The sequence below is a fragment of the Manacus vitellinus genome, unplaced genomic scaffold (assembly GCF_001715985.3).
Source record: "Manacus vitellinus isolate BGI_N305 unplaced genomic scaffold, ASM171598v3 scaffold_65_pilon, whole genome shotgun sequence".
Lineage (NCBI taxonomy): Eukaryota > Metazoa > Chordata > Aves > Passeriformes > Pipridae > Manacus > Manacus vitellinus.
Window position 1 is genome coordinate 2,598,633 of NW_021940724.1, and position 25,269 is coordinate 2,623,901.

At 45.1% G+C, this 25,269-nt stretch overlaps 1 protein-coding gene across 1 annotated transcript in view; it reads right to left on the bottom strand.

The window, feature by feature from the left end:
* Positions 1-1,115: 1,115 nt before the first annotated feature.
* ITIH5 (inter-alpha-trypsin inhibitor heavy chain 5) overlaps positions 1,116-25,269 on the bottom strand; it is a 46,451-nt gene continuing 22,297 nt past the window's right edge. The window contains exons 8-14 of the mRNA XM_018083620.1: positions 13,452-13,623; positions 10,707-11,016; positions 7,833-8,386; positions 7,412-7,477; positions 6,255-6,371; positions 4,592-4,969; positions 1,116-3,602 (exon numbers count right to left, since the gene is read on the bottom strand). Of these exons, the coding sequence (XP_017939109.1) occupies positions 3,304-3,602; positions 4,592-4,969; positions 6,255-6,371; positions 7,412-7,477; positions 7,833-8,386; positions 10,707-11,016; positions 13,452-13,623 (1,896 nt within the window). The 3' untranslated portion in view covers positions 1,116-3,303. The remainder of the gene's footprint in view (positions 3,603-4,591; positions 4,970-6,254; positions 6,372-7,411; positions 7,478-7,832; positions 8,387-10,706; positions 11,017-13,451; positions 13,624-25,269) is intronic.

The window sequence follows — 25,269 nt, forward strand, 5'->3', positions numbered from 1 at the left end:
ACACATGGCACACAGCCCTCTGAATAGATCATTTATATTGCTTAGTGAAATTGGTTTCACAGTGCAACTTCTGCTTGTCTGGGGAGTTCTGCACTGCTAAGGGCTGGAGTAAGTCCTGTGCTGTGTCAAGTCTTGACTGGAAATAGATTAAAACAGCTTCCCTATTTGAAAGTTGCTCTGTTTTGAGGTGTACTGGTATTTGGGGATTTGTTCTTGCTATAGGGCTGCACAGTGCAATGCTGCAGCACATGGAGAGTGCAGATTTGGCCACAGCCAAGTCCTTGTCCTAAAAAAGAGGTGAGTGACATGATCTTCATCTTAGTCCTTAGTTCAGGCTGCCTGAGAAAGTTCACAGTAGGCAATAGCAAGGAAGATGGGAAAGGTGGTCCCTCTCAAGCATGGTGTAGTCACTGCTGTTTCAGCAACCCTAAGTTCAGGAGCCCTGTTCCCTTCTCTGAAATGATGGTGTGCAGTTGTTTCCATTGCACTGCAAAGTGGTTGCTCAGCCTCATTCCTGAGCTGTCTGAGCAATGTGCAATCTGTGGCTGTGTCACTGCAAAACCAAGTGCTCTGTGACACTGTTGGAGATGAGAACAAATGCATGTCTGTATGTGCAGCGGGAGCACAAACTGTTTTCCCATGTCCTAGGCTACTGTATTTAAAGGCTGGATCAGTCTATGTGGTTAAATTCTTATTTTACTTCACCCAACACACTTGTTGCTTTCTGCCAAGTATATGGAGGCTGAAAAACATCATTGACCTCTAATTTTCCATTGAAATTACTTTGGCTCCCAACCTATTGTGAGTGATTCTTTCAGCCATCTGGAAACACGAGCCTGTCCAGCAGCATAAAACATACATAACCTCAGCTTCAGAATTCTTTTGTCTTTGCCAAATGAAAGCGTCACTGCAGCATTCACTGTAAAATATTTATTGTGAAATGGATAACTGGAGCCTTAATTAGAACTTGAGTATATTGCTCCAGGTGCTTCAGATTGCTGAGAAGTTGGACTTGATCATTGTTATCTTCAGGCCCTGAAAGAAATATGTTTCCTTGGCAAGAGGAGGAGGAGTAAAGGTGCACCTGAATCATTAACAATAAGTGTGTGTGTGTGTGTATATATATATATTATATACATATCTATATACAGGAGAGGAGAGCCCAAGCCAACTGCTCCCCTTAGCAATATGACTGAACAGCAAAATGTGGGAGGAAAGATTTCAAAGAAATCTCTTTTCAGTAAGGATAGTATGAAGACACCTGGTGAACCCTGGACTGTATAGAAATTCATTGCCACTATCCTGTTCTCCCCTGCCAGTGGAATGGGAGGTTGGTTGGATATGGGCTGTAGGTGATCTTCCTGCTGTCTTCTTGGGTGGAAAAGTCAACTTCACAGATGTTCTTTCTCATCTCATTTCTGGCCCATGAGCCCACTGCAGAGCATTAAACATCTTTCATTATTCCACACTCAGGACTGCACTGAAGGTCTTGCCTTCGATTCTCCCTTGCAGGAGAGCTATTTCTCAAAATAGCAGGGCCCAAAGCAGTAGTTTTTTTTCCTTTATGTTTTGTTCCAAAGTACGAGCCTTGGCATGAGTTTTGTACTGTAAGGATCTTCCAGAGTGCAATTAAATCTTGCTGGTTGCTTTTGGCTGTTTCCCTCTTCCAGGCAGGACATGGTGTGAATAAGAAACCATGCTTGCCACCTGCTCTGCTGCCACGGTCTAGTAGCACTAACTAGTTGCTCAAGCAACTGGAAAATCACCACCCCACCCCCAGCAGCTGGATCTCCTACAGCAACACTAGGGTTTAATTGTTAAATATGCAAAAAAATCAGTCAAGATTGAATCTATTTCTGCAGGTCTCTGGCAACTCTGTTTTCTCCTAACACATGGATATAATTTAATTTCTGGAGCTGCTTCTACACCCTCCCTCCTTCCTTTCAGTTCTGGAAAGGCAGAGCATACATAAGCTCAGTTTGGCCTTGCCATGTAAATGTCTTTGTGGTTGTCAAGTCCTCTTTGGACAAGTTCTCTACTAGAATGCCCCTGTGACTGATCTATAGCATTGCTCAGTGATGCCTCACTTTAAAATAGACCACAGGCTTGCAGTTTGGGTCTGGAGGTTTCTTTGCAGAGCAGCACCACCTGCAGTGGGGGTGGCTGGCAGACCCTTCTGTAACCTCCTGCTGCCAAATTCCTGCTGCGTGCAAATTCCTGCAGCGTAAGGGAGGAGAAAGGAGCCAGGGATGAATTTTCTTTTTTTTACAATTTGGAATAAATAAAGACTTCCTCCATGATTAGAAAAGCAGCTAGAAACATCTAGTCTAAATTGAAGAGTCTGCTTTTGTAGGCTCATAGGCTGTTGTGGGTTCTGGTTCATCATCCCTTGGAGAATGTAAATCTTTGCTAAACAGAAGTGATGAGATCCTCAAGGACGTGGCAGGTCTGTTGGAAGCTCATAGTGGAACTTTGTTTCTCTCTGAGGGAGTCAAGACTCAAGAAATCACTAATCCTGCAATGATATTTAAACTGAATTACGTTGAATTAGCTGCTCCATGGAATGGGAGCCTGTTGCTGCTGAAGACTGGAGGTGCTTTTTAAGCACTCAGGCTGTGCCCTGAGACAGCAATAAACCACATGAAGGTTTTCACCACTGTTTTAAGAGTCTGTAGTGATTCAGGGAAACTTATGCTCAGTGATAAATCCAGACCTCCTCCCAATAACCAGGAAAGCAATACCCTTCTGTGGCCTGTTGATTTAAGGCTTTGGTTTTGTTACCTGTTTGATGCTAGGGAGTCACTGCAGATGAATATCCACCCACCTCTTCTCTCTCTCTCTTCTTTCCCCAAGGACCAAGGTTGGAGCAGGTACTCCAAGTCACTTCTGTGCAAAGCATATCACCTCAATAGGCACTGCTGTATGACCTCTGCCTCTCAGGAGGTGACTCACCAGCCTCTTGGGTGAATTGCACAGATCCCTGCATGGGTTTACTCAAAGGTCAGCAGCTCTCTACTCTGTCCAGTATGAGTGCTGGCCCATTTCTCCCTCCCTTCCCACTGGGAGATCACCAGTCATGCCTTTAACCATGTCCTCAACCCTCCCCCCCAACCTCCTTGTTCTTCAGGAATTTGATGAACAGTGTTCATCTAGCATGAAAAAGAGACAGCTGATTTCCAAGGGCAGAGTCCTTAGTTTCTTTGGCACCAAAAAGTAAAGAAATATTCATTAAGTGGCCTACTAGAGGCTTCAGAAGGGACCTGCTGTCACACATCCTGCTGCAATGCATTGTTAGGACTGGTCTTAAAGGCTGTTAGTTGTCCCAAAGCTGGTCCCTGTGTCGAAAGGGTGAGAAGCCAAATAGTCCTTATAGCTCCCATCAATCAGTTTGTCCGCATTGTTTTTGGCAAACCAACATTCAACCTCCTGCTGGCCATTGTAGATCCTCCTCTGCTTCCACACCACAGGAATGAGCCGTCCCTTCACCTTCAGGGTATTTGTAGGGTTTGGCTTTAACGCTTCAGTGTGATTCTGACCAACCTGCTGATGACTTGCGTTTAGAGATTCCTGAAGAAGTTTAACTTCGTGGTTCAAGAACTGACCTGCAAGGCAAGATAAAATAAGAGTCCATGACTGGCTGATTTGTGCCTGTTGTGGTTTGGTGGTTTGTTTTTTCAGTAGGCTGTGTTTGAGGATTCTTAGCAAATGGGGTTCTAAAGGGCTTCTCCACAACAGCAGGATGAAGCTAGTTCCCGTGATTCTTTTCTAAATCCCACAAACACAGAAGTTAGAATAAACCCCTTTTTCTTTCACTGGTCTAGATACATTGCCTGAGCTAAAGAGCTTTTATAGCTGCTAGTAGTAAGTGCCCTTCTGTGGGACATGGTTGCTAGAGGTTAATAACCCATGCAGTGCCCATCAGCAAGCAGGAATATCTAGGCCTGAAGCTCCAGCTTCTCTTCCCTTGCCTTCTTGGCAAGAGTGTGGATTTAGAGGTTTGTGCATGAAAGTGGCCTGAATCCAAAACCTCACTCCTGAGGGATCATCTCCCGCTTTACCTGGGGGGACCTGAGAGGCACAGAAACTGTGGCATCAGTCTTGGAGTTCTGGGCCTGTACATGACCATAAATATCAATACATCTTGTTGGCTGAAAGAACCCAACCATCTGGTCATTCTCTGAGCGTATGTGAAGCCTAGTTCCTGAAAAATATAGGGATGGCTCATTTCCCTTACATTTGAAAGAAAGGGGCCACAAGAAGTTCTTCTGGAATATTTGGTTTCTGTCTCTGTATTGGGAGCATCAAGCATGTGTGTTCTAAGAACAGCTCTATCAAACAATCATAAAAAGAGTAGAAAAGTAAAAAACAGGCACAGCCATATAGCTGGATAGTGGGAGATAGATCATACAGGAAAAGATGGGGAGAAGAGCTGGGGATACCAAAATAGAGAAGCTGTTTGAGAGTGGATGTAAAAGTCTCACCTGGGAACTTAATCCCCACCTTGTTCACCTTGTTCCTTACCCTCTGTCTCTCTTTGGAAGGACCATTTTTGTCTGGTTTACAGCTCTGGACCTGAGAACCTGTCACCTACCCAGTAGCCCGTGGGAGTCAGAAGAGAGGCCTTTGCTGTTGGAGATGTAGAACCCCAGGTGGTTCCTCTGATACGGGGCCGGCTTCTTGTAGCGGTGGATGAGGATGACAAAGCTGATGGTGTCTCGTATCGTCACGGTGACGTTGGAGTTGGCAGAGATGGACACCTCGAGGCTCCTGCTTCTCACGACAGCACTCCGACCACAGGACAGGACGAGCCTTTCCCCGTCATCCAGGATGATCCTTCTGGGTGTGATCTCCAGGTAGGATCTCTCTGGCTTGTTGCTGAGGATGGTGATGGTGCTGAAGTAAGTCCGATGCTTCTTGTGGCCATTGGGTGGTGCAGGAGCTCCAATCAGTTGCCCATTCACGGTGACACCTTGCAGGAAAATAATCAGTAAATGAAAGCTGGAACCAAAATAGGTCTGATATCTCAAAACAAAAGCCCCGAGACCAAGAACATGCAGATTCACCACCTCGTGCTCAGTTATTTCACTTACCAGTATTCAGAAGAGCATAACCAGTCTGTTATAAAATTATTACCACATACAGAGCATATGAATTTACCCAAGCTCAGAAATACTGGCCTTCCCTGGAAACAGGTGTCCCCAGGCCCATTAATCCTAACACAGTGTACACAGTGCTACCAGAAGAACCACTCTTGAGTGATCCAAGGTGCAGATCCCACAGAGTCAAATAAGGCCTTGATGTCCACAGGAAGATTCCCAACCATGATTTTTTTTATTTGCTGTCCATCAGATAGTGTCTCACTTCCCACAGGCCTCTGAACAGCTACTGGACAGTAACAATAAAGGAGGAGGCTTGTTGCTAACCCAAGCCAGACCCAACCCATCAACACTGAGATATCTCCACATCCTCTCATTCCTGGTGGGATCTCTCATTTCTATCTTTAAAGACTCAACTTGCAAGTGCTACAGAGTCTCTTTTCCTCAAGCTCATTCTGCATCTGAGCCACAGAAGCATTCAAGCAGTAGCATAAACAATCTGTGAAAGAAGATGAAGGGAAACATTGCCAAGAACTGGATCTCGCTCACTGAGGCAGGCCTGGACACAGAAATATGGAGGTTAGACCATTGCCACACAGAACAGAATTCTTATAACTTTGTTGTGGTGTTTTGTAAAACCAGTCTGTGAATTGTCTCTGGTTTTGACACTCCTTTCTCCCACTGTTGCCCTGCTCAGGACATAATCTGATTATTAGCTGCCCTGCTTAGAATTCCAGATCGGATCAGACCACAATTTGGGCCCCTGAGGATCAGACTGGCTTGGGCAAAGCAGATCCTGAATCATGTGGGTTTTCTTGAGGCTGTCATGATTCAGTAACCAGTTTGGTCATTTCTTTACTGAAGCAGCCTCGGTGCTCAGTGAGTCTGTTAAGGTACTTTGCTCTGTCCTACACCAAGCAGTACTGTAAAGAGCAAACTTCCAATAACAGAGCAATTTTGGTGAATCCAGGTCTTTTATTTGCGTGTTGTGACTTTGTAACTAGAGGACCGATGAAATTGCACCATCAAAGACACTTTTCCTGATTTCCTGTCCCTTTCTTGCCCGGGAAGCACCTTGGTGCTTAGTCTTACTGCTGGAGAGCTGGCCTTGCACTTCAGTTTTTCCCCCACAAGCAACTGCTGGACTTGGCTGCTCACCAGATTCCTTGTGATCAGAGACCAGCCGGAGAATGTCCCCTGGTTCTCCGTCAATATTGAAGCAGACAGAGAACTTGCTGGAGGGAAAGTCAATGACAAAGTGAGGGTCTCCATCCGCTGAGAAAGACATGGAAAAAATGTGAGAGGCTTACACAGAACTGCAACATCCGAGATCGTAACAAGACTGCTTTTTCAAGTGTGTTTGTCCCTGTTTTTTTCCAAGACCTCCTGGTTTGTTGTTTTTAGAGGGTCAGATGGAGTTTGCCAGGAAATGCCAAGTTTCGCTTTGTTGTTCCCAAAGATTGTTTTGTTTTGTTTCTCACAGAAGAGGTTGGTTTTTAAATGAAAACTCAAACCCCAAAACAATTTGGATGAAAATCAGCATACTTTCTTCCTGGAATATAATTTCAGTGATTTATGGGAGTTATCATGCAGGTGTTTTAAACTCCTCTTCTCTTTATTTTCTTGGCAGGCTACATCCCCCACAGCATGAAAATTTTCTAACCAAAGACTGATGGGTGCACCTCACACTGAACCCTCCCAGCCCTCAATATCAGATTAGAGCAGTCAACAGCAGATATTGATCCCACAATCATAATTTTTCAACAATCCTTCACCCCTCATCAACTACCATATAGGTGTCATTAATAAAGCAAGACAAAAAGCTTATTTTTTAAACTAAATTTGACCTTATCAAGTGAAATTCAAGTAAAAATTCTTGATCTGGACTTCTTCTTCAATGTTTAATGTATGAAAAGAATGTAAAGTAGAGGTGCAGAACCAAGAGGAAAATAATAATATACTATAGAATATTCTTTTTTTTTTCCCCTTTAGCAACATTTTTAATGTCTCAGCAACATTACTTTATAAAATGTTTTTGACTAGATCTAGTACAAAGGGAATGTGTTTCCTGTTCTCCCCTAATCTACAGAAGTCTCAGACATGAGAATCAATTGTTGCAGATCATCTGCCTTGCTATGTTTGTTCACTCTCTGTATTTTGGTTTTGTTTTCATTTTCCTCCCTACCCTGTTGGTCTAGCAAACAGGATTTTGGCTGTTCCTTGGGATGGTTATACTACAGTGACATGCATCTGAGGTTTCCATAAGTCAACCACTATTATTTTGCACTATTAAAGGCATAGAAACAAGCACTGACCTGAAGTTTTGGAAATTTTAATTCTTTGTTTATCTTGTACTTGTTTATCTTGCTCTCTGCGTATACCTAGAAGTGGGGGAAGGAAGGCTGTTATGATTATTTTTTCAACAGCAGAAAGAGTTGTAGTATAAAAGTGTTTTCAAAATAATAAATCAGGGACATTATGGGGCATTTAAGCTTCATTTAGAACACAAATTTTTCTTCAATAGTTTCTAGAGCAACAAATGCTTCAAGGGGGTGAGTCAGGTGCCTAAAAGGTTTACTTAAGTTTACTCAGCTCACAATTAGCAAAACTGATATGAAAATCTCAGCTTTACCCCTCAGTTCATTGGTAGGGATCATCCCTGTGCCAAAATCAACCATGAGACATCATCTATGCAAAAAGATTTCTTACCAGCACAAGGGTATTTTTCTCTCGTACCTGGTGGTGCTCTGTGTCCCTGCAAGCTCTGCAGCTTCTCCCCGATTCCATCAGTAGAAGGCCTGATAAACTCCTCCTGAGGTGGTTCTGAATGGAGCCCAGCCTCTCTCATCTTCAGCACGGTGAAGGGAGTAACAAAATTGTAAGCCAGGGCCATGGATTTGGCTTTCTCCATCAAATGGTCTTTTTCCTGACTGTCATCACTCTTCAACCGGGAGTTAAGCAATTCCTTGATGGTGAGGTAACTCCACGCCCTCTCGATGTAATTTTTGTCACCCTTGCCGTCTTCCAGGCCGGGGACACCTCTGATGTCATTCCTGCTCGGCAGGTCAATGGCCACGTCTGTTTTGAGGAGGATGTACTTCTTGGAGTTGCTGGCAGTCACCTCCACGTGGAGCTTGTCTGAGGTGCGGTTGATGAGTTTGCCGGCGATTATAATCTCAGAGCCATTGAAGTAGTTGGGGAAGAAGTTCTGGGTGACCTGCTCCACATCATCCTCAGGGTAATCAACACGGATGTCAGAGAGGAGGGGTGTTCCTATTTCATCATAGAACCTTAAACCAAGACACATTTCTCACTGTCAGTACCATTCATCCAAGTGTATAAACACACTCCTGTATATGGTCAAGGATGCAGTCAGGTTATCTACTATGGCTCCTAAGACACTCAGGGGCAGTTAGAGCTACCAGACATCAAATTTAACTATCACATCCACTGTAACTGGGCCCAGAGAAACAGGGGAGTCTCCACCCTTAGAGATTTTCAAAAATCTTTGTCTGAGTGGACAGAGACCTGAGAAACCTCACCTAAATTTGAAGTTAGCTCTTCTCTGAGTAGGAGGTTAGATTACAGGATATCCAGAGGTTCCTTTCAAATAAAATTATTCTCCGCCTCATTTTAGTTTTCAGTGTTCCTTAGGCATCTAAACAAAATCTCCTAAGTATGCTCAGAAGGATCTCAGCATGGCCTGGCAGTCACTTCCCTTCCACTATGATTCCAGGTCTCTGCAGAGGTATTTGTGACCACTTCAGTTTGCTTAAGAAGACTTGTCCATTGAAAGTAACTTCTTGGATCATGAGGCTCACAGAAAGCACCCCAGTTATTAAAAAATGCACTTCGAAGAGATGCTGTTACCCACAATTTTTTAGTGATATTCTGTTTGGTATGCCAGAGCCAGAAACTGTAAGACCAAAATGTTAAGTCCCCCAAAGCTGGAGAGACTCTAAAGCTTCTGTATCTCTGGAAGACCCCACTAATGCCATATTTTCCATTTAAGCGCCAGACTGCTCATCTCTTGGCAAGTCATTTGAGTTTAATTTGGTAAATAAACAAAGAGTTGGCCTCGGCCCTTTTTTTAGTTCAAGCTGCATTTATTTTACACATCTGGTTAAACAGATTGTCTGGAAGCTAAAGTCACACTTTGTGCTTTATTCTCTCTCCAAGGGAACCCAGAGCCTGAATTGCTTGACTTTGTTTTAAAGTCTGCCTGAGAACTCGGTGTCTTTGATGCAGAGACATCGCCAGATTTAAAAACACAAGTGAATTAAACCTGAGAACTCTCTTGAGAAGTATCTTCCAGGTTGTAACAAATGGTGGAGAGATACAACCTGTCTCACAGTAAGATTCAAGGAAGTATCTGTATAAAAATACAATTCACTGGCCACAAAAATCAGAAATTATGTTGGCACCCATGGAGCTTTTCCCTCCAACAGAGGTTTGAATTGGCCTCCAGCAGTGACTGTGCTTTTCTGTATAAATTTGGCACCTGATGCCAAATGGCTCTGCCATCACTGAGCTTAATAAACAGTGAGCTGCTTATCAGATAGAAGTGTTTGAACAAGTACCTTCTATGCTGGGTTACCACAGCCCAGTCAATCAGAAACTCCTTTATTTGACAGGGAATGCCACTTGCTATCCAAAATACATGTTCTGAGGAGGAAATCACATGGGTGGAGTGGCAGATGGATCTACAGAATTTGGTTTAAAATGAACCCTTGTCCACACATAACCACCAGAGAAAGCAAACCTCTAGTGGAAGCTGCGTGGTCTCATTGCTCCAGATGAATTAGGCACAAGATAGGACAGAGGTCCCAGCTCAGTGTCTGGGTTTGGTTTCTGAAGTTCAAAACACTAACAGTTTGGGAGTGAAAGCCAAACATTTTTGTTTGGAAATGCTGACAGACTGCCTGACATTTTAGTCAGAGCTGTGGTTCAGGTATCTTTCTGCTGTTCCTCACAGGGGTCTCCCCTTGGACTACAGCTCCTCGATCACAGAAGAGGAGCACAATCTCTGGTCCTGCTGGATAATGAGGATTACAAGAAACTTACAAGGAGCTGGGTCATAAAGAATGAGGGAATTAAGTGACTTTATGATCATCCCAGGAATGACCTTTATGTGTTGTTCAAAGCTGAATATTTTGGAGTTTGGGTAAAAGGTTATAATTTTCAAATAATAAAGAAATAATTTTCTGCCCCAAGTTGGGATCTTCATTCCTGATCCACTTCATGCTGTTTGTGTTGTCAGTTTGAAGTGAGCAATGCAACCTTTCCTCCAACCATCTACCTGTGGAGAATTGGCCCTCATGCCTCTCAGTTCTCCAGGTTTACATACCCAAAACAATGATCTGAATTAAAGAAACAAATGCCTTGTTCTCAGGGGCTGGGAAGCTCCAGTACAACTGAAGGGATGTGCTAGGAAGGAGACAATTTCTCGGTAGGCATCCTCAGTATCTGAGCATAATCAGCCTCTCCCTAACAGAGTTGAGCCTGAGGGAAACTCTCATTTCTTGCTATGCCTCCTAAGGGGATTTTCCATCCCAAAACCCTTGCCAGAGGACCCAATGCAGACATAAGCTCAGAGAGAGCACAACGAACCCTTTGAGGTGGCTGGCTGCATCCTCATCCTCCTGGAAATGCCTCGTCATTCCGCAGTTCTCCAGTGCCATCCTCTCCAGCAGCTTGTGGTCCACGTCGTTGCCAATGCCGATGGTGAAAAGGCAGAATTTGTCACGGACGGCGTCCTTGGTGTTGCTGAGGATTTTGGATGACTGTGTTTCCCCAACAGTTGGCCTCCCATCCGTGAGGAAGATGATCAGAGAGACGCTCCTGGCATCGATGTCGTTCTGAGCAATGTAGTCGTTGAGCAGCTTTGCACCAGTCTGGAGAGCTCCATTAATATTAGTCCCTAGGAAGGCACCAAAATTTTTAGGTCATTTCTCCTTCTAAGAGTGGTGAGAATAATTTCCCTAAGCTCCCTTTATTGTGGTGACAGCATCTCTGTACATCAGGATGTTTCTCTTCTCCACATGAGGTTGCACTACCCCTTTAATTCAGCTCAGCTCTGTTACTCAGCACCAGTTTGGAACAGCTGTTTATGGTCTTATGAATTGAAATATGAATTTCAGTTCATCATGTGAAATCACTGTATCCTTGAATGCTCAATGTACAGAAACCAGCCATGGTATACAGAGTCACAGCACATCCCATGCCTGGCTGGTACAAACAAATATGGTTAAACTTAATTATGGGATTCTCCCAGATGACATCCGAACTAGGAAAACAAGTTCTTCTTGCTTTGTCTGAAGGGCACAATATTTGGAGACAGGGAAAACGCCTTCAAATGGGAAAACAAGTGGTTGGGTTTGTTCTTTGCACCCCAGGGGATACAAAGTTTAAAGGGAAGAGAAATGGCTTGGTTAGCTGAGGAGTGTGATTGCACAAAACAACTGGCTAGCGAAGAATAGAGCTGCCTGAAGTGGGGAGGGAGGGACAAAACAGAAAGTAAATGAGGAAACAGGTGTATATTAGAAGAATAGCCATGAAAATGATCCAAGCCTACTGTGTACTCAAAAAAAAGCAAGAAAAATGAGTACAGTATCCCTTTTCTCCATGTATTTCTTGTGCGAGTCAATTGGTTGTGGGAGCTTTGCAGGTGAAATGGATTAAAAGCCAAAAAACAACAGACTCCTGGGAGTCAAGAAGGGGAGATCTAGAAAGGTTATTAGCAAGGCTATGCCAGCAGGTCTGACCAGGCAAGACATACCTGGAAACTTAGTGTGCACAGCCCCAGTGACTGCAGAAATGGGAAAGGGGCAACGACTTCTGAAAAGTCCTCAAAATCCTGACTGTATCTTTTGCAAAATGGTTTTGAACCAAAAATCTGCACCTGAGTATCCTAACACTCGCTCAGTCCCCATCCAGATCCAAAATTTCAGAAAGAATTTTTTCCCCAAACCAAAACCATTCCATGTAGCAGAGCGTGTCATTTCAAACTCAGTCATATCACAGAGCTATCAAGCACTGAAAACTGCCTTTTGCCACATGATCGGGTGTTTAGCAGCAGTATTTCCCCCCCCCATTTCTCTGGTGTATGAATACACAGAAGTGTAACCACACCACGTTCATTGTGTGAGCGTGATCTGTGAGCTCGAGTGTGTTCATGTTCACTGGGAGATACTTAAGCAACAGCACCTTTATAGGGAAAATGCAGAGTTAGCCAAAACTAAAGTACCACTGGCCTGTGGTGGAGAATCACTGCACCTTCCTGTTGAACCAGAGTTAATCATTTCCCTTTACTTTTGTTCTCTGGCAGGTTCGTGGGCAAACTCAGCTGGTTCCTGCACAGCTCTTTTGGCACTTCAGGAGTAAAAGGCTTTGTTCTCTGAGTTTAGTCCCACTCTTGGTAATTGTTTAACTGGGCCGCTTCCTAAACTCTTCCTCTCACAACACAAACAGCACGGCCAACCATCCTGTTTGCCACGTTTTTCCATCAGAGGGTTTCCTTTGCTAGGAGTGGTCACTGCTCAGGGTCAGCCATCAGAAGGCCCTGCCTGACCTCCAACCAGGTGGGACTGCTGGCACGGGGAAGGGTTGTTGGATTACAAACTTCATTATAGTTTTTTTACGCTACTGTCCGTAGCCTCGCAGGAGACCTCTGAATTAAATCAAAAATCATGCCTGCACTCTGCCACTGTTCTGGGGTCTCCTCCTCTTCCCTCAGGCAACAAGACACAAGCAAAATGGGACAAGAAATTCTTAAACATCATTTTGGCTGCTCCTTGGTAGAGACAAGAGGACAGTACTAGGTGAGACACTAAGTACTGCAGAAGGCAATTCCACAGTCCCTGCTGGGTACTCCGTCCCTGGAGTTTCCAGCCCAGACAAAACCGTGTGCCTGATTTTACACAGGCTTTCAGAAACTGCACAAGTACTGGCCCTGTGTATCCTTCACCAGGATATGTGGTTTTTTTCCTGTGTCCTCAAGAGATAACCTTGGAAGCTTTCCCAATTCAAGGGTCTCATCAGATAAAAAAGAGAATGGAGTCCACTTGGCTTTAATAAGTATATAGAATCATAGAATAATTTGGGTTGGAAGGTCATTTAGTCCCACACCCCTGCAGTGGCAGGATCTGAGGAAACCTTCCCATCATGTGCATTAATAAAGAGCACATAACCTCTGTCACATAACCCTGAGTGGAGGTGCAGAAGGAACCCCCTGGTCCTATGACCTAAATCCCAATGTCTGTTTATTACTCCATGCTACAGGACCACACTGACCACTCTCCGTTCTCCTGTAGCTAATGGATAACAACATTAATCCTGTTCATATCTGGATCTTACCTCCAGTAGGTGACATGTTATGAATGTACTTTTTGGCATCTCTGATGTTGTTTGGAGTAACCGGCACCAGCCGGTCCTGCTGCCACACCTTTATCCGGTTGGAAAAGCCAATGATGTTGAAGTGGTCTTCAGGCCTTAGGTCCTGGAGGATTGTGAAGAGAGCTTCTTTGGTCTAGAAAGAGAAAGAAAAGAGACCAGTAGACACAACTGTCAGTGTTTTAGTGGGCAAGAAGTGAATTTTAAGACGTTTACTGAACTTACAGATATTTCTACGCTGCCAGTTGAATGGCGAAGGAAACTGGGATGTCCTTCCCTGTCTCAAGGCCTGATATCTGTGGTGCCAGATGCTAGGCCAATATGAGATGAAAGAACAACACTTGCCCAAAAGGTCTTGCAAAGCTGTGAGGCACATCTAGACCTAACTAAGCTTTAAAATCACTCATGACAATTAGGATAAAAGCTCCCAGTGACAGGGAGAACCATGTTCTGTATTAAGGGATAGTGATTAATAATGACTAATAACAAAAACTCATTAGAGCTTGTCTAAAGCCCTCTAGACTTGCAGTAAGCTGCAAATGGCATATAGTTAAAACAGGTTGCTTATAAGTTGAAATATCTCTAAATATGTCAAGGATGCACATGCTCTGTTCATAATTAGGGTACTGATCGCTATATACATACTCTAATGAATAGTTTCAGCAATTAATAAATGTTTAAGGTAATGTATTCAGATGAATTAGATAGAAAAAGAAGCCCTGACTAGGCATTGCAGATTCTACCTAAGCCAAGAGGAAAAGTGCAGGGTTGTCCAGTTCTCCCCAGTGTAACCAGCTTTGATTCAGCAGCCATGCAGCTGTGTTCACATGGAGACAGACCTCAGCTTAGTAAGACTGAGAGAAGATGCCCAAAAGCATTCTCTGTCCATGCAAACATGCCCTATATTTGGATGCAAAACACATGGGAGGAATATGAGGCAATATCTGTAAGTAGAGGGATCAGCAGATTCTCGGCTCAGCCCCTTCTTGGCCACCATTAAGCCTTTTGAATTCCAAGGAAAGCTCTGCAGGAAATAATATGGTGGGCTCACCAGCATTTAAAGTTTTCTCTCATGCCTGTCAGGAAAATATGTGAAGGGCTTGTCCAGAAAAAATAGAAAACTAATCAGCAGTGCTGGAAATCAGATACTTCTAGGCCTGATGTTTCTATGTAAAGACAGTTTGGAAAGGAACTCAAAGGCCCGATCAGGCTGTGTCATCAGCATCCCTCTGGATTCTGCATGGAAGATGATGATGCAATGATGCAACTGCAAACAAACCTAATCCTCACAGCTGGTGACTTGGCTTCCAGTCCCTCTGAAGTTAAGGGGAATATTTCCCATAGCTTCAAACATTCTGGAGCCAGGTCTGGAGTCCCTCCCTGCCTGTTTCTGTCCTCCGTACAAACCATTTTCCTCCATAGGGATCTAAGGATTCATCCCTCCATTTGCTTAGCTGGAACATCCCTCCACGTCCCACTGCCCTTTCACAGATCAGGATACTGAAGTAAATGCTGGTGGAAGTGGCTCCTTCAAAGAGAAGGAGAAAAGCCCACTAGATTCACATCATGAGGTGCACCAAACAAACCTTCACAAAGATGAATACCTGCCCCAAAAATGGGTGCTGTCTCCAGTCTAACAGTCCAGAGAGAGGTGGCTAAGATGGGCTAAATAACAGTTATTTGAAAAAGAAGGGAAAGTTTTATGCCCTCCCACCTCCTCTCTTAAAACAGCCTTTGTGTTGTAAAAATGCATCAGATAATACACAAACATCACCTTTCAGAGGGACCTTCAAACACTCACAGTCCCATTTTACAAAGAGAAAAAGCAAGGCACATATTACTTTAGTAATTGTGTCAAGGTCAAAAATTGAGGGCTTTCCAAAACTTGGGGTTTCCAGCTCTCAGTGCAGTCAGCCAAACCACCTCATACACGTGTAGAAAGGCAAAGCAGCAATCACACAGTGGAGGAAAGGACTCTTGGATTTATTCCATGATAACAAGTTCAGGCCATGCATTTGTCCCTCAAAAAATGGATTAAAGCAGAAGGTGAAAATGGAGAACCTTCTATCCTGTGTGAGTGTGATCAAGCCTCCATGCCAACTTCTGCTGAAGGAAATTTGGGCAGGGCGTTAAAGCAAGGAACAGTGAGACCACAACAGCTCCCTACGTACAACACCCCCCCTCTTCTCCCACCAAGGGAGGCAAAGGAGAGAAACAGAGGTGCCTGGAAGCAATGATTTAGAGGAAACCCCCCCAAATCTCATTATCTATATTGCAGCTCTGATTCTAATTAACAGTGCTTGACCTTTCCCATTACGAAAACCCTCTTTTCTGCTTTTTTTGTAATTCTGTTAAATTGCACTTTTCTCAAAGGGATTTATTGAGCCCAAAAAGCTCTGCTGTTTATGAGAACAAGGAAAGAAGAAAAATAATCTTGCTTTGGCCTACTTGCAGAGAGGCTGCATCTCACTTCCCTAGTGCTCACAAATTCCTTTTGACATGCTTGCCTGTGTTCAGCCAAAAGAAAATGAAAAGAAATGGTGAAACAACACAGAGTAGCAGCATAGTTTGATGTACACAGCATCCAAGCTAGAATTGCAAACAGGATCAGGAGGGAACTGGAACAGACATTCCTAGAAACCCCAGCACTTCCACATACCCTCACACAGGGGCCAAACGTGGGGCTGGGACCACCTCTCTCTCCCCTTCTTTCATTCTCTCTTTCCTTTTCGTCTCATTTTTGTCACAGTTAAGTCATCTCCATAGAGTTTGTGTCAGTTTTTCCCTGGAAACACTTCTGTCATATTTCAATGGACATGCACTGACAGCCTGGATTCTGGCATCTCTATCCTCTGCTTGCCTCAGCAACTTCAATAAAAAAAATCTTTAAATTTATGTAATATGCATACAAACATATGTACAAGTATGTGTGTGCACACATGGTTTTGCTCCAAAGCAAACAGAGTGAGGGAGGCCATATGGTTCATTCTTCTGTAGTTTTTACTTCATCCCCAGTAAAAATAAAGGGTGGGATTCAGCTTTCCCAACTCAGCCATCAGAAAGCTGGGCATCACTTCTAATCCTGCTGTAAGCAGGGGAATTCACCTCCAGAGAATAATCCATCCCATCTGTTTTGGACAGGTTTTAGGATGGGCTGAGTCACTGTCTGGAGGTGTCGGTCTCCCAGCATTGCCTCCAAGAGCCTGAGTGGTTCAACACAGAGAAGGTGGGACTCACCTCGAGACCTAATCCTGCCCACTCCTGAGCATTATATTGCTCACTGGACCCAAAAGGAGCTGAACTGGCTCTCCAGCTGTCTCAGAGTGCTTTGAATTCCCTGGCTCCTCCTGTTTCCATCTCTCCTCCCAGCCCATAAGGACTCCCAGGTATATCCTAAAGACTGCAGTCCTCACAGGGTGGTAACATCACACTTTGCTACCAATATTGCTCACCCACAGATGGTTTATGAGAGAGACGTGACTTCCCTCGGGAGTGCTGGATATGATTCAGGAGCTGGCAGGCAAAACTGACTTTTAATAAGGAGAATATCTTGGTAAAAGTGCACTGCTTGAAATCCTTAAGTTTGCAGCCGTGACTGATTGCAGTGTCCAGCCCTCTCCTCCTGCCTCCACCAGACCCCAGACCAGGATTTGCAAAGCTCTTCGTGCAGACTGTGCCTGGCAGCAGCTCCAGTCAGGACACGGCAGCAGGTTTCTCGTTCTGGCCTTGTAAGGCCACAGCTGGAATTTCTCCTGGCTCCGAGGAGGCAAGGGCTGAGGCTGCCGTGGGATTCCCAAGCTGCTCTGCTGCCGATGGGGTCCTTGCACTTCCACTCCCCCCTGGCCCCAGTGAGTCATCCCACTGAAACTCCTGCCAAAGAGGCAGAAAATTAACCATTTCTTCCCTGCTGTGGGCCAGGTTGTTCCTCCACGGCTGTGCATATGACACTGGTTCATTTTGGAGATAAGCTGGGCACAGATCTGACCCAAGTACGCTGAGGAAAACAAGTTTAGGGGTCTAGTGCCCTTGTGCCAGGTGCTGCAAGGGGAAATACTTCTCCAAACGTGTTTGCCTGCAGGGTGGAGCAAGGATTAAAAAAGAAGATGGCAAGAAGTAACAATACAGAACTGCTGAATAAAAATCCATTTTTGCCAGTTGGGGATGGTTTGTAGCAGTCAGAGTCAAGTTTTAAATGAGGATTTAAAAGAGGATGACTTGATGGGGCAAGATTCCTGTGTTTCCCTCAAATTAGCACGGATGAAATTGAGTTGAGAGGTGGAGGCTGAGTTGCTGCTGCATTTGAGCTGAGAAACCAGGCTGGTGAATGAGCTGTCAGCTCTGCTGGGATCTAGGGAGAGAAACAACCACCTCCAGGGCTACAAAATATCATCACAAAACCTGGAGCAGAACAACCCTGGTCCCCCAGCTGGGGACAGGTGATGGTCACAGTTCATGTCTGTGCTTCATGGATGAAGAGAAGCTGAAGATGAGCTCACACTACCCAAACAACTGATGTGCAAACGGTGTCTACTCAAGCCTACAAGGCCAGAGACAAGCCAGCTCCCAGTCACCATGCTGGGCTTTGTTGTCACCTCCACAGCAACACCTGGACATGGAACACAACTGCTGCTTTTCTGGTTCAGGCTTGCTAAGGGCCCTGCATCACAGCCGAGAAGATTTGGGATTGTACAACCCCCAACAGGAAGAGCAGAACTCCCTCAGCTACCCTCTGGTTTGTCTGTGATTTGTCACATTTGTACCTGGCCCTTGGAGTTAGCTCTGACAGACCTCACTTTGCTTGAACAGAAAGCATGAGAAGTTACACACTACCATGGGAGAGCTGAGAGCCTTCAGCCCTTTCTTGAGTCAAAGATCTGCCTCAGAGACATCTGGGATGATGTCAGACCATCTGGGCACCTTTTAGGAGGAATCTGAGTCCTGGTGACATTTCTCTCACAGTCTCTTGTTTGTTTGGGGAGCAGGGTGAGGGTGAAGCCTGGATACCCTGAAAGCTGTGCAGCTCAAAGGGAGACAATATGTGGTTGTTAGAGGCTGTGGGGCTGCCAGACATTGGCCCTGCTACGAAGCAAGGGGAGGATTCAAACACCTCATTAAAATGCATATCCCAGGCCCACATATTCACACTTTCCATTGCCTGGGAGCACTTGTGAGTGCTTCATCCATCCGCCCTCGCAACAGCTGGGCAGCGAGACATCAGCACCAGTGGCACAGCCCTTTCCAGCTTCAGCCAGCACCAGGGAGCCACGAGGGCTTGAGATCAGCCAGCCTAAAGAGCATGACCAGCAGAGAGGAAAGCATTCCCAGCCATAGCCTTTGGAAAACAGCACCCATCGACTCAAAGAGATGCTCGAGCACAGCCTGCAGGTAGCAGACCTGGGACCTCCTGCATCTGTGTGCCAAATGATCCCACAACTAGAGGACAAATTTCAGCAGCCTTTTCTTTGTGCTTCCAGATCCTCTGTGGGAGACCATATTTGACAAGAAAGGAGCTAAGGCACAAGATGTAAGCTCAAAGGGAATTAGGAATTCATAGATCTGTCCAGTTACTTGTCTGAGAGTGCAACAGTGCAGGGAAGGGCTCAGAAACAGGATCTCCTACAGCAAGAAGGAGAAGAGTACAAGCGAATATGTTGCTTGGCAAAACATTGCAAGGAAGCACAGGGAGAAAAAATAGAAGAGCTCCTTCCTCCCCTTCAAGATCCTTTGTGTTTTGGTTCGTATCTTTCCCTTTCCAAACATGCACAGGCATCTGATAGAGGTCCAGAGCTGTTTTTATCTAAGCTACAACAGCCATATTTCATCAAATCTTCCCCTGGTATGTCAGAGGGAGTAGTATTGTGGCTTAAGGAAAGGCAGGCATCACAGTCACACCTGAAATGGTGCTGCCATGGTCAGACTAGGTAATGCTGTAGATTTGGTTTGGGTCCAGAGCCGAGGGGAAGGCAGTGGGAGCACCAGTGCCATGTTACAGGGACCAGCCAAAGTACAGAGAGAGCAAAGGTTTGAGCAGTGTCATTCCTGCTGAGGTTTGAAGCCACATTGTGTGAGTTTTGCTTTCCTCTATGTCCCACTGTCCTTTCTGCCCACACGATCCAGGTCATGTCAGTTGTCAGTAACAGGGACTTTTGTACCCAAAAGAGGGTGTAACACAGAAGTGTGTCCTTGGATTGTTTTACCTTCCCTCATCCCCCTCTCAGAGAGGGCAGTTTGCCCTTTCTTCCTCTGCAGGGAAGGTTGTGCAGTTCAGGGAACTGCAACTACCCCTCTCCCTGTCAATGTATCTTTGTGCTTTCTCCCTGGAAGACACAAATAGCGTAACCAAGGAAAACTCCTTCGCAATTCTGGACAACAAGCATTTTGTTTTACACTGAGGCTGGCCTGTGATGGGAGAGAGCTTGAATGTAGAGCTCTGGACAATAAAGATCTGTCTCCAGTCCATGACCCAGTCTCTCATGCCTGAACATCACAGATCCCTTGCTAATAACCTGAACATTGCTGATTCCCTACATGGCCTTAGGAAAAGTTGCTTTGTAGTTTCTCAGTCTGCAAAAGAAATGCTCCATCATTTAGAAGAATGTTTCTGTTGCCTTTTCTGAAAGAGATTTTCCACTTAACATTGAGTAAAACAGCTCCACGTTTGTCCAGAACACTTAAGCACTGAATTTCTGCTCAGTGGAACATAGAAGTGTCTTTAAGGGTGTGATCAGCTGGGGTAACTCACTTCTCTAGCACCTAACAGCAGGGTGAGGATAATACATGAAAAACTGATCTGATTTCTCAGAAACTGGAGTCCCATGAGCCTGGAGGGCAGAGTAGATGCTCAGTCTTTGCAATCTCACTGCAGCACTGAGTGTTATATAAAATAAATGCCTATACAAAGATTTAATGAGGTATGTTCTAATCAGCAAAAACCATCATTACTTCAAATCCCTATCAGCAGTGCAGTATGGATTGCAGTTGGAGCAGCAAACATTGCTGTACACTAAATAAGTCAAAGGGAAAAGCCTAAGGGCTGTCCCAGAGTGCTATACTGAAATAACCCCACTGGAAACAATGGGGCTGCCCAGGCAGACAGCCAGCCTGACACAGCAGTGTCTGAAGGCCACATTCTTGTCTTGTGTTGTGCTTTTAAGTGGAATCAGATCCCATATTATGCCAGTCGGACACTCAAACCCCCGCCCCATCAGCATGACAAAAAATTTCCATGGAGCTGGCAGCAAGGTCAGCACCAAGGGAAAAGTGCCCCATGCCCTCAATGCAGAGCTTGACATCTCTCCCTCTGCCCATCCTCAGAAGATGGAGTTAGTCCCAGGGCACAGAAACTGTTCCAGCAACTGGGGAGTTTCATTCTCTGTCACACAAATCAGCCCCAACACAGTGCTGGGAAGAGCTGACATGCCCAAGATCTGCCCACAGCACATCCCCTCAGTTTCAGCAATCACTGGCTGCTGTGTTACACAGCAGGAAATGAGCTGAGACACAGGTCACTGTGCCCTTTACATTGATTATCCTCCATTCCTCATCACATACCCACTCTCACAGAGTGGGTGTCTCAGCAGCCAAAAGCCTGCCAGGTTGGAAGCTTTCTAGCCCCTACTTTTACAAGAGCATCCTGGTAATGGAACAAAGGAGAATGACTTTAAACTGAAAGAGGGCAGGGTTAGATTGGACATAAGGAATAAATTCTTCCCTAAATTCTTCCCTGTGAGGGTGGTGAGGTTGCCCAGAGAAGCTGTGGCTGCCCCATCCCTGGAAGTGTTCAAGACCAGGTGGATGGGGCTTAGAGCAACCTTGTCTAGTGGAAGGTGTCCCTGCCCACGGCAGGGGGTTCAGGGGGTTTGAAATTAAATGGTCTTTAAGGTCCCTTCCAATCAAACCATTCTAGGATTCTAAGACCTCTGGTGAATGGGGGATGGTGATGATGGTTTGTTGCTTGGAGCAAAGACCCAGCAGTTTTGCTCAGGTTTAACATTAAGCAGTGCAAGAGCACTAAGTTGTTCCTTTAAAAAACAAATTTGCCAGTTGTCTGCAACAGGACTCTCACAGTCCTCCAACACCTGCTCTCCTTCAAATTTTCCTTATTTCCAAACCCCCTGAGCATCTCCACTCCCTTCTGCACATCTCTGCCTCCAACACTTCCCCTGCCCACTTCCATCCTAAGCCACTGCCTCAGATGTGAGAAGAATCCAATTCTTTGTCCAAAACCCTGCAGAGAAGAGAGCAGATGTTTTGGAGATGACGTCACTACATCAGGGGTAACTATCCAAGCAAAAGCTCTCTCCTCATGACACAATATCGTATCCCTCATTCCTGAGGGACCTCGAATTACATCATGTGGACCTCAGAGTCAGAAGTGCCTGTGAACACTGTTTGATGGCTTCATACAACAATATATCATGGAAGACCTCACTCCAACAGGCTTCTACAAAGGTCCCACAAGCTCTTCTGAGCTTCAGCTGCTCTCCACAGTCAGAAACAGACTGTCCCAGTTGAGCAATGTGTAGGACACACCCTGCTTTGGGGTGAAGGGGTATTTGCTTGGAAATAGCAGTGTTGCTGCAAGCAGTGCTAATCTAATAGTTTAAGTCTTGGCAAAGAACTGGTGTCTTTTAGACTTGGGGGATCTTTGTACAGCTGTAAGTCCAGACATGAGCTTGCCAGCTAAGGAGACAAGACTCTGCAAAGAGACAAGCACAGACAAAGAAAATAACCTACCTAAATTCAAATAACAGATCCACGATGAAAACACAAATACCAGCCAGGTCTGGCTTCCAGGTGTTGCACCAACAACTGGGAAAAAAAAACTAATTCCAGCTTGGAGAGGACTACTAAAGAAAGATCTTTCACTTCACAGACTTTTATGCATTTGCCAGAGCCTTGAGGATACCAACAGGCTTTAATGGCTCTGCCCAGCCCCACCTGGGGCCTCCACTCACACTCCTGCCCATTTAAGCTCCAGCCTGAGCCCTCAGTCTCTTTGAGTCTGAGATCAAGAGCTGTGCTGTAGCTGTCTCTAGCTGTTACAGCTCTACCTGGCCATAGACCTCAATGATCCTGACCCATGGACTGACTTCCCAGCTTGATTTAGCCCCTTACCTGTCTGATTGTCACTTGGCTGTGTGTGACACTTCCATAGCATCTGTTTTCAGTTCAACCCTTTGATGAACTCAGCAAAGGTCCAATTGAAATCTTTGGGAGAGCTCTCAGTGGCTTCACAGCTTTCCAACTCAAGCAGCATTTCCACTCCAACTTCTTCACTTGCCTTTTGCAGCTTATTTACTCTGAACCCAATTAAAGGACTTGCTATTTATAGGTGGGCTGGGGTCTTTCTGGGAAATTCTGTCTCTGCTTTTACTGCCTCAGCCTGGAGCAGGTCAGCTGGGGCGTGTTGGCTGTTAGTCCTGAGACCAGAAGCAGGTGCTCCTTGTCCTGAATACCCAAGGGCATCTTGCTCTGAAGGTTACTGGTTTCTCTGTATGACTCTGTCATTATTTAATAGTTTTAGCATCAGACAGATTATTTTGCTGCATGACAAGTACTTACTCTTCTCTGGGATTTTGAGTAATTAAAGTCTGTATGGATCTGACATCTTATTTACTGTAGTAGCTCTTATATTCCATATTCACATCTCCAGAGAGGATTGATATAATGCTGCTGTTGTGTATTCCTAAGTAGGAAGCAGCTGCATGGAGTTGGTGCTGGAAACACTTTGCATTCTCTCAGGTTGTTGCTCTCCAACAGAAGTGGAAAAGCTGACAAAACTTTCCCCTTTACAGTAGCTTTAAACTCTCTAAAGGCTGTAATTAGAATTAGCATTTTTTCCGAAGTTCCCTGGTGATTTAAGGTAGTTCTCCTGGGCAGCAGTCATTATTTGGGCTAATAGTCAACAGCCAGCTTTGCAGCAACCAGCACAAGTCAGTGGAGTGAGTTTGGAAGGAAAATATCGAGTGTTCATGTGCTTGTCTACTCCCTCACCACCCTGAGAGTACTGGGGGGGGGGTGTCAGTGTGCTGAGACACAGAGGTTTGGGGATATGTGTTTATAAGACACCTGGGCATTCAGAATGGCTCAGGCACTGTGGGTGATCCAAGGTACAGTGTCCCTTGGATGGACACAGGCGAATAAAGTGAAGCACTTGCAAATCCCCCGCAGGTCCCAGTTTCAGCTGAGTTCCTCCCTGAGCAATTAACCTCAGAGAAAATTACAGTCTGGCAAGGCACCATTGACAAGTTGCCAGGCTTGAGGTGTAGCCAACTGCTCAACTGAGTGTGTGGCATTTATTGCCTGTGGGAAAGGTGAAGTGAAATGAATCCATGGTTGAAACCACTGTGTGTTACTGTATGCCTGCAAAGTACCTGCAAATCCATCCTCTTGTGGACACATTCATAGCTTGGAACATGCTAGTTTTATAATACTGCATTGCAGGTGAAAAAGGCCCTTTTTCACCATGTTTAGTAAAGCTGGGCATAGTCATGGTAATCACAAGGTGGTGAACCTATAACTGGCCCCTCTTTCTCCTGGTTATACCAATGTAAAAATGCTATGTCCTCTTCTACCTGGCCAAATGTACCATAAAATCAGCAGGGCAGACTGCTCAAAGGGCAAATCATTTTGCTTCCCAGTAAACCTTGCAGATATAACCTGTTCCCCAGGCTCCCTTGGCTGTTGAAAGCAACTATTCCACACAGAGCTTGCTGTCTCCTTGCAAATGAAGGAACAAAGCTCACAGGGATAAAACCAGTATTTTCCTTGACAGCTGTTATGATGTACAAAGCCTTGAACACGTGAAGAATGTTTTTATCATCATGCTCGGGAGTTTTCTCTTCCTGAACTTTATTCCCTGCCAGTGCTAGAAGGTGACTGCCACAAGGGCCCAGATTCCCAGTGGCCTTTGACTGCTGCAACACCTCTGAGTCTGCTGGACATCACCAGAGTTCAGAGGCTCTGAAACTGAGGAGAAAAATCTTCCCTTAAAAGCTGATATATCAGTGATGTGAGTGAGATGCCTCAAGGGTCTTAATCATGGAAACCAATCTCACACTGGGTTGAGGTGTGGGAGGGGGCTAGGACAAGGGAATTGGATTTTTGGGGCTCTCAAACCATGACATCCATAGAATCCTTAAAGTTGGAAACAACCTCTAAGATCATCAGGTACAAACATTAATCCACCACTGCCAAGTTCACCACTAAACCATGTCCCCAGGTGCCACATCCACATGCTTTTTGAACACTTCCAATGATTGGATTCAAGTTGATCAACCAGTCTCACTGTATGTGTTTGCAGCTGGGTCTGGACATCTGATGCTTCAAACACTGAGGTATCTTAGGGAGAAAGGGATGGCACAAACAGGCAAAAATTCATGTTGGAAAAGGAAAAATCTTGAGAGAGGAAATGAGAAATGACTCACAATTAGATTGTGGGAACTGCAGGATGCCTGAAATCCTGGCCACACTTGAGTCACTTTGCCATTTATTTCATGAAGGCAGGTGACAGTTACTACAGAACAGGGTGCCAAGCAGAAGTTTCTTATCCTTGCTTATACAACCCTAAAAACTGTCCTTTGCCATAGTCACTGCAGCTGACCTGAAGGAGCAGTTGATACAATTACTGACTGTATTTTTAGCTGATCTTGCATGTGACTCAGTAGAGAGAAATGAGGAAAGACAGTCCCATGGGAATTCCCAGCTCTCCACACACCACTATAGATCACCACAGCTGTGAGAGTCCAAGAGAAAAGACAAAAAGGAGGCATTTCCTCTG